Source organism: Podarcis bocagei (assembly GCF_964188305.1).
Source record: "Podarcis bocagei genome assembly, chromosome: 3".
NCBI classification, from domain to species: domain Eukaryota; kingdom Metazoa; phylum Chordata; class Lepidosauria; order Squamata; family Lacertidae; genus Podarcis; species Podarcis bocagei.
The window spans coordinates 77,425,404-77,440,996 of record NC_138127.1 but is presented as its reverse complement, the minus strand read 5'-3'; the positions used below and the strand labels follow the sequence as shown (position 1 = coordinate 77,440,996).

The window sequence follows — 15,593 nt, the reverse complement described above, 5'->3', positions numbered from 1 at the left end:
ATTGGCTGAGGGAGCCGGCGTACAGCTTCTGGGTCATGTGGCCAGCAGGACTAAGCCGCTTCTGGCGAACCAGAGCAGTGCACAGAAACGCCGTCTTAAAAAGGTAAAGGGTTAAAAAGGGTTAAAAAGGGTTGCGGCGCTCATCTCGCTTTATTGGCTGAGGGAGCCGGCCTTTGTCCGCAAACAGGTTCCAGGTCATGTGGCCAGCATAACTAAGCTGCTTCTGGCGAACCAGAACCGTTTACCTTCCCGCTGGAGTGGTACCTATTTATCTACTTGCACTTTGACGTGCTCTCGAACTGTTAGGTTGGCAGGAGCTGGGACTGAGCAACAGGAGCTCACCCCGTCGCAGGGATTCGAACCGCCGACCTTCTGATCGGCAAGTCATATACAATGCATATAAAACACTTTTTCTTTACCAATCTACCTGAGTCCCTAGTCCAACACTCTTAACTACTATGCTGCACTGCTTTGTTCTCTGGAAAGTAAATATACCTCTTGCTTTTTAAATTTCGCACCTAGGTTGTGATAGTTGGAAAGAGACAGTTTGCAGTTCAGACCATGATGGCTCTGCTCTGCCTCCACGGTCAGAGGCAGTAATGCTTCTGAATGCCAGTTGTTAGAAGCCTAAGGAGGGGAGAATCAGGTCCTACCTGCAGGTTTCGCACAGGCATCTGGTTGGCCACTATGAGAAAACGATGCTAGACTAGATGAGCCATTGAGATGTCTGATTTGCCCACAGTGACACAGTTACATCCCATGTGTATTACTGCAACGTACTCTACGTGGAACCGCTTTTGAAAAGTGCTCAGAAACGTTCACTGGCTCAAAGAGCAGCAGCCAGATTGTTGACCGGGGCTGGTTAGAGTGAGCTTGTTACAACAGCTATGCTAGCTAGTTTCCGGGCACAAGCCAAAGTGTTGTTTATAACCTTTTATGTCCAAGCGATCTGAAAACCCATAGTTCCAGTTACAGATAGGTAGCCGTGTTGGTATCTGAAGAAGTGTGCATGCACACGAAAGCTCATACCAAGAACTAACTTAGTTAGTTTTTAGTTGGTCTTTAAGGTGCTACTGGAAGGAATTTTTTTATTTTGAAAACCCATATTCACTCATATGAAACTCTCTGTGTTTTGAGATCTTCACGGGGGGGCCCTTCTCTCAGACCCGCCACCCTCACAGGTGAGGACATGGGAGAGGGCCTTCTCGGTGGCGGCTCCCACAATTTGGAACTCCCTCCCTTGAGAAGATAGACTGGTTCCCTCCTTGCTGTTGTTCTGCTGGCAAGGCAAAGACTTTCTTATAGCAACAGGCTTTGGAGAACTGACTGGTTTTAATGAAAGGGCTGGTGCTGTGCTATTTTTATTATAATTATCTGTATGTTTTTTAGCAGATGAGAGAGAGTGAGTTAATTCTATCAGTGTTTAATTGTTTTTTAATGGTTGCTTCCCGACCCCAGCAGTGTTTTTAGCTGTTCTTATTTTTAATCTTAATATTCTTATGATTATTCCTATGAGGATCGCTTACACTGCTAAACCACTCACTGGTTCTGTATACTTATGAATTAAGTTCATCTTTCTGCAAATCCAGCTAGCTTCTAAGACGTATCATTGAAAAATAACTTAGTTTAATCATTAATGTGCTATCCTGTACATTTTTAATTCACTTGCTGACCTTTTACATTATTTCCAATAGGTTCACATTGCATTGAGGAAGACTTTCGTCTTCAGGAGGAAGCTAGAACGAAATATCCCAGTCCTGGTAAGGACAAATCCTGTCAGGTTCCCCTGTCCACCTCTGCCATGGCTCTTTTGCCTTTCCTGCACCCATGGAGGAAGAAGAGTCGTCGTCAGTGGCCTACGTGCGAAATTGGAGCCGCTCAGAAGCCCAGCAGTCTTAGCCAGCAGAATTACCAAACTTTGCTGGAGGAATGCTTGAAGAAAGGATGCCTGTTTGAGGACGAGTTCTTTCCAGCCGATATTAGGTCCATTGGAAAGGGATCGTTGCTCCAGAAACTACCTCAGAGGTTGCTGTGGAAAAGACCACTGGTAAGTGATGGAAATTTCCGAAAAGGGTTGGTTTGGAGAGCTGCATGCCACATTCTCAGAGGGATTGGATGGATGGCCTGTGGCTCATGGGTAGAACATATGCTTTGTGCATAGAAAGCGTGAATCAGGCTGCATTTGACAACACCTAAGACACACAGGGATGGGTAAGCAAACAATAGCAATTTCTGCTCTTGTTTCTGTTGGAATTCTCTGACATCCCTACTTTGCACACAAAGGGAGCACTTTGTACAAAACTGCCATTAGGCCACAGGGTGTTATTCTCACAGTGGTTTCACAGGCCTTGTTTTCCATTGAATGGCATACCGCTGTTCAAAATTGGGATGCTCGGTTTTTGGTCCTGAGCTCTCATGGAAGGCAACTGACTCATGCAAGGGCACTGGACAAAAAATATGGGACATTTTGGCATCCAATCAGAAGCCAGGATGGCTTCTGTAATTCTGGGACAACCAGCTCAAATTGGGAAGGTTGAGGGGTATGGCATGAATGTATGAAAGCTTCTGGCTTGGCATTTCCTTATAAGACTGCTATTTTATTTTAACCTTTCAGGAACTGCATAGGACCCCAGTGTTTTACGCTTCGAACAAAAAAAGGCTTGCTCTGTGCCAAGGAGTGATAGGTAAGGACCTTTGCGTGTCACTTTGGTGCACAAGTATCTCCTGGAATCCTAAATCCTCTTACACGAAAAGATCTGCTTCCAAACAAATATGCACTGGATTACTTCTCGGGTTTTCTGCTGTATTTTGTACAATATTGCCCCATTCTCAGGCAGACCCCTCCCCCAGCCCTCCTACCTGAGACACCAGATTGAACATCAGACCTTGATCCATAAGCAGCTAGACAGAACCAGCAGAGCTAATCCAACAATACAATTTCTACATTTGTTGTTTTTTGTTTATATTTTACGCATGATGGAATAAAATGAATTTAAGGAAAAAACCCTTCACTCATGCCCTGTTGGGTTCCAGGCCAAACATTTCAACACGGATATTTGCATGGATGGAAATTGTGCGACGGCAGAATAAAATTTTAGGTACTGGCACATAATTCCAAAGTGCTCTGTTTCATGGAAGGTTTGCTCCCTAATCTAATTTTAAGTTCAATAAAGAAGTGGCAAAATCACCCTTGAATGTGAAATCAGGTCTACATAATAAGGCAGGCACCAAAACAAGCCTGTTCTAAATTATCCAGTTACATGCTAACGATATAGTTAATAAGTATTCAAACTTACATTGCTTAAGTCCTCTGAAATAGGTTTGTATTTTATTCTGGTTTTATACTTGCTTTTAATGTTTGCATAGCTATGTAAGTTGCTTTGGGTCACTCCTTATGAAATTAAAAAAGATGAATAAATGCTAATAATGATGTTAATAATGCTGTTTACATGCAGTTATTTTATGTTGTCGTGTTTTGAATAGAGGACTGCTGGTTTCTGGCTGCCGTGGAAGCGTTATCATTTCACCCAGATATCTTGTCTCGGGTCGTGCCCATGAACCAAAGCTTTGAGAGGAAGAAGTATGCTGGGATATTCCATTTCAAGGTAAGCATCACCCTCAGCAAAGCTGATACGGCAAAGGTCTCCTAAGGTGCTTTCAGGTTTCGCTGTTTTCAAGCAGGATCCAACCCATGCTGTCCAATTCGGGTTGTGTAATCACTTTCATAGGTATTCTGAGCATTCAAAGGCAAAAACCACCTTTGTGAGATGCAGCGCCTTGTGTTTGAATTTGACTATCCATTGTCATTCGATGTCATTCGATGAAGTTCAGTGCTCCTGTTTGAAGCTGATGCCCTTGCCGCGTTTCCAAACCCACACCCTCGTGGCACAGCTGGGGCTTGTATGATCCAAACTCTTCTGCTCTTGGTTTGCTCTTTTTGTCTCTGGTCTACTTCTCTCAGTCATCCATCTATCACGCTGAAGCAGTAAGTCAGAAAAATCTCCTCATGTTTTCCTAAAGCACCAGCTGATGGGTCGATGATGACTAAGCGTGAAGGCATGTCAGGGCTATAGCTGAGTCATGGCTTCAGTCCTCTCTTTAAGAATGGTCTCTTAGAAACGTGATCACCTGCTGAAGAAGATTCATGCCCTCTTTTCTTTCCCAGTTCTGGCATTTTGGCGAATGGGTTGATGTGGTAGTCGATGACCGACTGCCAGTGAACGAAGCCGGACAGCTTGTTTTTCTCAGTTCCGTTTATAAGAACCTGTACTGGGGAGCTCTTCTGGAAAAGGCTTATGCCAAGTAAGTGGGCCTTCCTGTATTCCACATTGAATCTCGCTATGAAATGGGGTCCATATACAGTGGTACCTCTGGATGCGAACAGGATCCGTTCCGGAGTCCCTTTGCATCCTGAAGCGAACGCAACCTGTGCTGGTTGCGATTCACTGCTTTCACGCATGCATGTGACGTCATTTTGAGCGTCTGCGCATGCGCGAGCGGCAAAACTCAGAAGTAATGCACTCCGTTATTTCTGGGTCACTGCGGAGCACAACCTGAAAACGCTCAACCCGTAGAACATTAACCTGTGAGGTATGACCCCCCTCTCTCTCTCTCTCTCTGTGTGTGTGTGTGTATATATATATATATAAAACCTGTTCATCCTTGTCTCATCCCTTCGTAACTTGATTGTAGGGATGGGCAACCTTTTCGAACTCGAGGACTGCATTCCTCTCTAGGCAACCTCCCAAGGGCCACAGGCATAAAGGTGGGCGGGGCCAGCATGAAAAGTGGGCAGAACAAGTAATGCGAATTTTACCTTTGTACAGTAGGCTAGTTTCCACATCCACCCATCCACCCACCCACCCACCCTCTCTATCTTCCATCCAGATAAGCAGCAAGCATGGTCAGAGTTCAAGGATGCATTCCATCCAGGCATAAACGCTCAAGGAGGGCCGCATAGGGGGCGTGGAGGGCCATACTTGGCCCCTGGGTCTAAGGTTCCCCATCTCTGCCCTATTGCAATAATCAATAGAGTGTCATATATCTATAAGGCTTGGCATATTTTTATTGACAGGCTGTGTGGCTCTTATGAAGACCTGCAGATTGGGCAAGTGTCAGAAGCTCTGGTGGACTTCACAGGTGGAGTTACTATGACGATCAAGCTGTCTGAAGCTCCGCCTGACCTCTGGGATATCATGACAAGAGCAAACTACAGCAGATCTCTGATGGGTTGCCAGACACAGCCAGCCAGGAGAGTGGCAGATAAGGAATGCAGCGTCCAGGTCAGTTTATGTGGGGAGAGGTGTTTCTGAGGTGCTGGAGCCACATAAGGCTTTTATAAATCAAAACCATTACTCTGAATTGGGCCCAGAAACTATGTGGTGGTTAATACAGTTACACCAAGATCGGTATTAAAGGTTCAGACCATCTTGCCCCAGGCAGCAACTGAGCTGCTGATATTTTCACCGGCTGCAGTTTCTGAAGTACAGTGGTACCTCAGGTTAAGTACTTACCGTATTTTTCGCCCTATAGGACGCACCGTCCCATAAGGTGCACCTAGTTTTTTTTTGGGGGGGGGGAAATAAAGGGAAAAAAATTATTTCCCCCCCAGGCGCAGGGCTGGGGCGGGGGAGGCCCGAGCTTCCCTTGACCCCAGCCCCCAAACAGGCAGCTCTCTGCAAGCCGTGGGAGCCCAGCACTGGCTCCCGCTGCTTGCGGAGAGGTCCGCGAAGCCTGGACGCGCTGATCTCAGGGCGCGCAGGCTTCGGGATGCAGGCAACTCTCCACAAGCAGCGGGAGCGCTCCCGCTGCTTGCGGAGAGGTCCATGAAGCCTGGAGAGCGAGAGGGGTCGGTGCGCACCGACCCCTCTCGCTCTCCAGGCTTCAGCGAAAGCCTGCATTCGCCCCATAGGACGCACACACATTTCCCCTTCATTTTTAGAGGGGAAAAAGTGCGTCCTATAGGGTGAAAAATATGGTAATTTTTTTCCAGAGGTCCGTACTTAACCTGAAACTGTTCTTAACCTGAAGCACCACTTTAGCTAATGGGGCCTCCTGCTGCCGCCATGCCGCCGGAGCATGATTTCTGTTCTCATCCTGAAGCAAAGTTCTTAACCTGAAGCACTATTTCAGGGTTAGTGGAGTCTGTAACCTGAAGCGTATGTAACCTGAAGCGTATGTAACCTGAAGCGTATGTAACTCGAGGTACCACTGTATCTTCAAAGGCAGCCGCATGTATAACACATTATATTAATCCAACCTAGCGTTTACCCAGTGAGCTTCTATGCCAAGCAGGGATACGAACCCATCTGTCCTGGGCCAAAATCAATGTACTACGCTGGGTTTTGTGTTGTTGATATCAAAATGGGAAACAGATTTGGCCCTTTCCCAGAAATAATTCCCTCCTATACACATTACTACTGTGATTTTCCTTGTATAAGACACCCCCATGTATAAGACACCCCCTCTTTTGGGGACTCTAAATAGAGAAAATGGGGGGAGATTGCCCAGACTTGTTGGGCTTTTGGGGGGGTTGCCAAAAATAACTCTCCTGCAGGAACGCAACAGCCAATCGAACGCACATCGGCGAAGCCACCAATCGCTTGCCAAAAGCAAGCACCGATCGCCCGCCCAATTGCCGCAGCAGCCAATAGCCAGTGGACCTTGCAGCACCCACCAATCACCCGCAAAAACGCCACGAACAATATCCTGCTTGCGGCAGCCACCAATCCCCCATCCCACCTCTCCACTATCCGTGTATAAGACGACCCCAAGTTTTTAGCACAATATTTTAATAAAATAACCTAGTCTTATACATGGAAAAATACGGTAAATCCCCCCTAATATAGAAAATGGCTCTACCGAATCTTAATTGCTATTGTTCTAATATAGTATACACAAACTCTCTTTTGCAACCATTTTTTTGTACGCCTTCTCTTAACCCAATTCAATTAGTCAGTTCTATCATATGATCAGTTCCATCATACAAGCCATATGTCACGCCATACTTAGCAGCAAATCAATGGAAGGTGGAGAAGGGCATTTCTGATTCTGGTGTATCATCAGTTTCACTGCTGTTAACGGATGGATTGCCATTTAGTATACTGAAGGTACTCCAATATCACTACTGGTCTCTGGAAATATTTTGATGAGTCTACAAAAACAGACTCCCTGAAAGCTTTCAGCACTGGGCAGTCCCACATAAGATGATAGATATTTGCTTTCGGGAATATGTCTTGCAGAAGCACCTAAAGCTATTTCACTTAAATATGCAGCTTCCCCTTTGACCCTGAGTTTTTCATGTTGGCAAAAGGAAGCGTCTCTCCATAGCAAGCACCATCTTGTAAACCTCTATTTCTGTGCCTCAACTCGATAATCTGTAGTTTTTCTTTCCTGAATACTTTTCTTTATATGGAAGGTGAGTCACCCCCTAATGTCAAAATAGATAAAGCAGGAAGTTTGCTGAGGTGTTTAGTGCAAACTGTGAGTGGCATTTACAGTAAACCCAATGGAAACTACTCCTGTTTACTCACTTTAGTTTTCTGCTCTCTCTCTCTCACCATATATTGAGTAGCATAAAAATGGTCACCAATAATGGTCACCATAATACAGTGGTACCTCGGGTTACATACGCTTCAGGTTACATACACTTCAGGTTACAGTCTCCGCTAACCCAGGAATAGTACCTTGGGTTAAGAACTTTGCTTCAGGATGAGAACAGAAATCATGCTCCGGCGGTGTGGCAGCAGCGGGAGGCCCCATTAGCTAAAGTGGTGCTTCAGGTTAAGAACAGTTTCAGGTTAAGAACGGACCTCCGGAATGAATTAAGTACTTAACCCGAGGTACCACTGTATCAGAGACTAGAGATGTGATCAAATTTCTGCAGTGTTTTGCAAATGGGCCCAACAGGGTTGGTGCTTCCTGGTTTACAGCATAGCTAAATGTTTTTATGCCCTTCGCTCCAGGAAAGAAGAGTCCTGTCAAATGGATTAGTGTCTGGCCATGCCTACACTGTGACTGGCATTCGAAAAGTAAGTTCCACCTTTTTTTGTAGTTTCAGCTATGGTTTTATAATCTTCATCATCATCATCATCATCATCAACAGCAACAACAACAACATTATTTTAGGTTGAAGCCTATTCTCCCACTGCTTCATGCCAAGGCAATGCCCATAACCAGTCCTTTTTTTCCTGGGGGTACGCATACCCCTAAACATTTTGTGAATTGAAGTTTGGCCTCATCGAGGGGCAGTATTTTAATATGAGTAGGAACATGAAAGTACTCCTAAACATATATTTTTTAGAAAACAAGCACTGCCTGTAACATTTTGCAGCCGTAGGTGAAATTGAACAATGGCACCCTGGATGGATCTGGAAACCCCTGAGTCTTGTGGCATCCTCTGATAGTCCTTCAAACTGGGCACTTTAAAGTAGGACACAGGGCCACCCTAACCACAAGGGTGGTTCTCGGTCCTCAGGAGTAGCAGGTATATGGCAGAGGTGACAGCTCAGGGTGTGTGGGGGCGGGGAGAAAGTCTGAATGGTGCAGCTGCTCTGTCTGAACATGAATGCCACTGATCTTAGATCAGCCTTCCCCAGCCAGCCCTCCAGACGATTTGGCCTCCAGCTCTCAACATCTGGAGGGCCCCAGTTGGGGCAGGCTGATCCACAGTCTCATAGTACCTTGGACAAAAGCAGGGCTGTAGGGTACATTTGACATACACTTCTGCCCTTGCATTAAATATTATCAGGCCTCATTGAAGATGATGAGCGCATCAGAATGGCTTCTTTCTCCACGAGCTGTGCTTCCTTTTAATGGCATGAATAAAACATAGAGGATAATAGCTGGGCCCATGTGTAAATCAAAGGCTGTAATTGATTCATGAGGCTCTGCTGACAGAGAGGCTCACATGTGCATGCTAAGCGGAGCCGGGTTTAAAGCTGAAAGCAGGTCTGTGGAAAGGGGAAGGTTGAGGAGCTCGGTGTTTTCTTCCATAAAATGCATCAGAAGGTGACCTGTCTCTGGTCTACGCACCTTTTAACTCTTGCCACTTGTGTGTTTAACCCCAGTTGGGGAAATGCTGATAAAATCCCCTGCTTTTAATTATCAATCATGTACAAACCAATGTTCTTTTTACGGCAGGGGTGGGGAACTTGTGGCCCCCATGCGCTGTTGAACTGTAATGCCCATCATCCCTAACCATTGTTAAATACTCCCCCCCCCCCATTAAGCAAGCCACCCCAGAGGAATAAGTCTGGCTGTGTGCATTAGCAATCATTCTGTTGCGTAGCATTGAGTTTTGTGTTGTTTTGTTGCACAGTGTCGATTTTTCACTCCACGTTGGTAGTTTGAAATGTCCAGCGTATATTGTTTCACCTTGGGCGTGCTGTTTGAGCTCTTTCGGGAGAGGGGCAGAGGGAGTAAGACCATCTTTTTATTACTCAATCTCTCAGCAGCTTTTGATAGCCTTGGCTATGGTACCCTCCTGGATTCCCTGTATGGAATAGGCATTGGAGGCACTGTATTGCAGTGGTACCTTTACTACCTGCATGGCCCAGTCCAGAAAGTAGTATTAGGGGAGTTCTCTTTGACTCCCTGGCAATTGTTCTATTTTCTCTCCAGTGCACCTCCACTGAGAACGGTCACTGGGATTTTTTGAGCAAGGCATCTCCCTATGTTCCTTTTGTCAGTGTGATTCTGACCAAAGGTCAGAAGAATACAGTAGTCCTCGCAAGATGAAATTAATCCGTTCCGCGAGTCTCTTCGTCTAGCGTGTTTTTCGTCTTGCGAAGCAACCCTATTAGCGGCTTAGCGGATTAGCACTATTAGTGGTTTAGCGGCTATTAAAGGCTTAGCGGCTAAAAGGCTATTAGCGGCTTAGAAAAAGGGGGGGGGTGAAAAAAATCGCAAGACTCGCAAGACTTTTTCGTTTTGCGAAGGAAGCCCATAGGAAAATTTGTCTTGCGAAGCGCATCGAAAAACGGAAAACCCTTTCGTCTAGCGGGTTTTTCGTCTTGCGAGGCATTCGTTTTGCGGGGCACCACTGCAGGCACTGTCTTGGAGGGACCAGGTTGCTGAGCACCTCATAGGCCAAAATTGGCTCCTTAAATTGTACCTGCAATGTTTTTATGTGTCACCAGAGCAGCTGGGAAAGGAGGTTGTAACCCCAGTTAAGGCAATCTGTTTTTTGTTTCTGTACAGGTGACTTGCAAACATGGACCCGAGAATTTAGTGAGACTGAGAAATCCCTGGGGAAAAGTTGAATGGAAAGGAGATTGGAGTGACAGGTGCGTTTCTGAGCAAAAAAAAAAAAAAAAAAAAAAGAGGTTATGGTTTATAGAGATGAACCCACAGTGCCACCTGCAGGCAGATACTGATCCCAACAACTGCATGAGATGTGAATATGGTGCTGTCACACTGAGAAGGGCAAGCCAAGTGGACAGAGTTGAGCTTCTTTATTTTATTTCGACAGTTTATTTACCACTTAATTACAGTTGCCTGTAAGACTTGTACAGGAGGCTCAATTCAATAAAATAAAAAATGAGTTAAAACTATACAAAAAAAATCCTGACTATTGAAGGGAAGCACCATAGCTTGGTAGTAGGGTGCCCGCTTTGCATGCAGAAGGTCAAAGGTTCAAATTTCGGCATCTACAGGTAGGACTGGAAATGTTCCTTGCCTGAAATCCTGGGGAACCACTGCCCTAGATGGGTAAGGTAAGGTAAACTGAGCTAGATAGACCAAGGACCTGACGCCGTATAAGACATCTTCCCACATTCTCTAGCATCATTATTTTTGGGGGTGGCGGTCACAGTTTGCACCCCCTCTCCTGCAAGAAGGGTGCCAAGTCCAGGGCATTCTGGAGGCTGCAAAATGGTTGCTGATGTTGATGATTGCGCGTCAGCAAAATAAAACTGAAAAAACGCAGGGGAGAAGAAAGCGTTGTGCAGAGGCGGAGCAAGTGGATTGGGCGCCTGGGGTGGCACGCGTGCCCTGCGCCCAGGGGCGGGGCCACCTGCCAGCGGGGTGGGGTGAGCTGGGGCAGGGCGCTTTGTGGGGCCTCTGAAGAGTCTGCCTGCCTCCTCACACTCAACCGCCCTATGGCTGGGGGGGGGGGGAGGCGGTGGGCGGACTGTTTGTGGCAGCATGGAGCCTGCGGGTACCCAAGCCACTGAGTCACTCCCAGGAGAGACGCGTGGCTCGGGCGCACTGCAGACCCCATGCTGAGTTCCACCAGGCATTTTGTCACCCCTCTCAGGGCGGACCACCCACACCACACACCCCTTCCTCTGATGGTGAGGTCCATCCCTGACCAATGGCCGGATAATTTCTTCTCCCCACTGCAGAAATTTGGTCACATCTCTAGTCCCTGATATTGGTGACCGTAATATTAAATAAATGCCCATGAAGAGCAGGCAAGGCAGAACACTGGCCTATTCTGCAACAAAGCCGAGTGGGTTCCTGTTTTAAACAAAGCTCTTTTCTTCCTGTCCCTTTAGCTCTGGGAAATGGGAGCAGCTCAGCCCAAAGGAGAAGATTTTGCTGCGGAAGAATGATGATGATGGAGAATTCTGGTACTTTAATGAAATTACCTCGTTGCTTCTCTCCCTTCTGCTCCCAGTGCAGGGTTTCTCAAATGCCTATAGAATGACTGCTCAGCAAATTGTCCCATGACCAGTGCTTTTTTTCCTGGGGGTATGCAGGGATATGCATATCCCTAAACATTTTGTGAATCAAACGGGAGAAGAAATAATTTTTTTAAAAAAACAATTAGTTTCTTCTCTAGCACAGTGAATCGTCAGTTCTGTTGCTACCCCCGATGGCAGCCTTTTGTCCATTTACTGTATTTATTTTTCCCAATTTGAACTATAAAATGGTGATTTTCTTGAGTCAAAATGAGAATACCCCTAAACATTTTTAATAGAAAAAAGCACTGCCCATGACCCTCCCTGCCTCTCCCCTGTTAGCAGGTCAGATATCCATATGGCATAGTTTTAAGCTTAAAGAGACCACTGTGGATATCTATGAGATTTTCTTCTCTGTCGTGTATTTAGGACTGGAAAAAAATACTTCTTAAAAACCTTAATTTCTGCTCGCTGAGGGAAAAAAGAGATGGCATGCCACATTCACACCAGTTTCTGGGAATTGCAGGTGGGTTGAGTTCCGCTTGTGAGATTCCCAATGGCATCTGGGAAGATGCTGGAGTAGGCGGGCCTTTGAACTGATCCAACAGGACTTTTCTCAAGTTCTTATGTTCACTGCCAGCGCATTCACTCCTTTGCGGCTAAAACACTTGCCTTTGAAAAGGGAAGCATTCTTTCCCCCCGGAATTGGCCAGTTAGTTGCTGCTCACAAGCACAACTTCTAATGATGATGTCCGCCCTGCATCATTTATCACCAGCACCTTAATATTGGAGCTATGCCCTAATCCCTTCAAACATAGACACTCCATCTGGCTATATGGCATTGTCTCTAATGAGTCCAGTTTGCTGTGATATTTTAAATAGGTATACCTCTAGTGAGCGGCTTTTTGTAATACAAGTCAGGCCTGCAACACAATGTTGCAGCATAGAGTGCTCCCTCTTCAGGATTCTCTCCCCTCTCTGATATTCTTCTTTTTATATCCTAGCAGTTATTCAGCATTTCCTGGACCCTGAACACTCTTGGTCCTCACTGCGTTTTCTTTTCTGGGGACCGGGGTTCTTAAGCTCCCAAGTTCTGCCAATATACTTAGGTGTTTTGGCTACATAAGCAATGACAATCACATCCTGTGCAACTGAAATAGAGGGAGGGAACGACAATAACAAAGGGTGTGTTTGTGTGTGAGTGAGTGCAGTGCTACTGTTTTATTCGAAACGTACACATTTTTGCATGCCGTTTTCCCTAACGTAACACATTTTTGTATGTTATTTTCACCAATATCATCATTCTTTAATGCACACTTCCCCCCTGATATGTATACATTATTGTAAACATTGGTTGCAGAAGTACGTCACAAAATTCAGATAAGTGGAAGTTTTGAGGGATAGCAGTGTTTCGCTTCACATATTGTTTCGGAAAGTGTGAATTTGATCATTCCACCTGGGACTGCAAATTGAAATTAATTTCTTCTCCAACCCTGCCTGGTATAGAATGCAGTTGGACTTGTGTTGCTTCAACCTATTCCGATTTTAAAACTCCCTCAAAAGTGAGATTAAGCTTTGTTTAAAAGGCTGCATTGTGAAGTCTGAAAATCCACATTTTCCCAAATGAGCACATGTGCACACCCACAACCGCACATCAAAGGAGGATACAAGTGATCCAGTTTCTCATGTTACACCATTTTGCCACTAGGTGACAGTGTTAACACACAGTGCCATTCCTCCTCTTTTTGGGCTCCCAAAAAACCTCTCTGCTAAGAATTATTTGCGGTTGTCTTGTCTGCTTCTCATCCTCATAGTGCTGCTGCTTATTGGTAATTACTAAACGTAAGCCAAGGCAAAACATGTATCCTCTGCAAGCGCTCTTGTCCTATAATGTGTTGTCAGCAGTCACACGCTTCGGCAAATCCAGTGTGAGAAATGGGAACCTGCGGACCTGTATACGCATGATGAGAAATGGGTGCACGTCAGAGGCAAAATGCATCCGTTCTACGGTCAGGGATATAATTTTGAAAGCAGCACTGGAGAGCCTTTCTGAGATAAAGGGCTACATTCCCTTCTGGGTCACATGCTGAGGGTGGGTGGAGCCAAAGGAAAAAGTGGGTGGAGCAGTGAGCGTGTGTTTTACAGTCGGCTGCTTTCTATATATGCTCACACACACCCTCTCCACCCAGACAAGCAGGAGGCACTATCAGAGTTCAAGGACACAGGTTAGGCCAAACGGGAAGGACAAGCGGAGCTAGTGAGTGGTGAGGTCTTGAGGAGAAGGGGTGTGGCTTGTGAAGAGTCCAGAGGGCCAGATAGACCTCAGGGGCCACATTTGGTCTCTTGTACTGAGTTTTGCCACCTCTATTCTGAAGAACAGGAGCTAGGAAACAAGGAAGCTGCCTGATACTGTGTCAGATCATGTGCCATCTAGCTCAGAACGACCAATGGCTCTCCAGTATTTTAGACAGGAGCATTATCTGGAGTTGCCAGGGATTCAACTTGGGACAGAAAACCTGACAGCAGCCTTAAGCCTTAAAGAAAAACAGAAGATGCGTTAGCTTCAATGTCAGTCCTAAGCCAGGATGGACATTTGATTCCGTGTCTTTGTTGTTGTTCTTTTCTCACAGGATGTCTCTGCAAGATTTTAAAACCCATTTTGTGGGCCTGATGATCTGTAAACTGACTCCTGATCTCCTGAGTAAGGAATTAGGGAAGAAGTGGACGTGCTCGACGCAGGTCGGCAAATGGGTCAAAGGAAGCACAGCGGGGGGCAGGATGAAGGCGCACAATGGTGAGGTGCCCCTTGGGGAACTCTACTTTTGAAAATAATTTGCTGGCATAATGAGCTAAGCACCTGCTCTTCTGAGCTAGAGGCTCACATGTTTGCATCTCTCACCTCCAGCTGCATTTTGGAGGAATCCCCAGTACTTGCTGAAAGTTCTGCAAGGCAACGGGAGCAAAACGTCCCGTTACTCCTGCAGCGTGTTGGTGTCTCTGATCCAAAAGCGCAACGACCATCACCGGAATCGGATGCCTCATCTCCACATAGGCCTCTCTGTCTATAAGGTTGGTGGAATCTTGTTGCTTTCCTGCTGAAACTGTTGGGTTAAATTGTTCTAAGCTGGGGCAGCCAATGTATGGTGCCCTCTAGATGTCATTGGACTCCATCTCCCATCACCCCCAGAAAGCACGGCTGACAGTCAGGAAATGATGGGAGTTGTAGTGTAGCAAAATCTGGAGGGCACGGCATTGACTACACCTGCCCTAAGCTGTTTCTCCAAAGCCCCTTGCAAGAAAATAAGAAGTTTCTTCCTAGCAGGTACAGATTTCTTTTGCTTAATGCGAACAGAGAGGGACCCTGACCTACCAAGGGAGGCTGTGAATCAGAAGTAGAAAACAGGGAAAAGAACTGGGCAAGTCAACATCCCATGTAGGCGCAAATGATGCCCTCCATCCTAGTTCTGAGCAAGGCTCACTTCTGCTTCAAGACTCCCCTGTGAGGAACCTGTGGCCCTACACATGGTATTGGACTATTACAGGTTCCATCACTCCTGACTGTTGGCCAAGCTGACTGGGTCTGATGGAAGTTGGAGACCAAGCACATCTGGAGAACCACAGGTTCTCCACTCCTCTACCTTCAATAGATAGATGTCTAGAACAGCCTTACTCAACCTTGGGTCCCCAGATGTTGTTGGACTACCACTCCCATCATCCCTAGCTAATCAGGGATGATGGGCATTGTAGTCCACCAACATCTGGGGAACCAATGCTGAGAAAGGCTGGTCTAGGAATATCATCAAGTGTAGCTGCTGAAGCAAGTCAGGATTTCTGCCCCCCACTCCCCTAGGGCTTTTGACATTGTCTCCACCACCACCACCTCTGAACCCCACCAGGAGTCAGAGTTCATTCTGTGGCTGTTCTGGACTTCAGCAACCTTACCTCCCCAATGTGCCTAGTATATGGGAT

The 15,593-nt window shown here is 46.2% G+C and overlaps 1 protein-coding gene across 1 annotated transcript in view; it reads left to right on the top strand.

The window, feature by feature from the left end:
• Positions 1–1,100: 1,100 nt before the first annotated feature.
• The window catches only part of LOC308583315 (calpain-14-like), a 34,787-nt gene continuing 20,294 nt past the window's right edge, over positions 1,101–15,593 (top strand). Inside the window, exons 1-10 of the mRNA XM_081187127.1 lie at positions 1,101–2,047; positions 2,615–2,684; positions 3,484–3,605; positions 4,166–4,302; positions 5,075–5,282; positions 7,965–8,030; positions 10,201–10,286; positions 11,499–11,573; positions 14,255–14,418; positions 14,530–14,693. Of these exons, the coding sequence (XP_081043253.1) occupies positions 1,802–2,047; positions 2,615–2,684; positions 3,484–3,605; positions 4,166–4,302; positions 5,075–5,282; positions 7,965–8,030; positions 10,201–10,286; positions 11,499–11,573; positions 14,255–14,418; positions 14,530–14,693 (1,338 nt within the window). The 5' untranslated portion in view covers positions 1,101–1,801. The remainder of the gene's footprint in view (positions 2,048–2,614; positions 2,685–3,483; positions 3,606–4,165; positions 4,303–5,074; positions 5,283–7,964; positions 8,031–10,200; positions 10,287–11,498; positions 11,574–14,254; positions 14,419–14,529; positions 14,694–15,593) is intronic.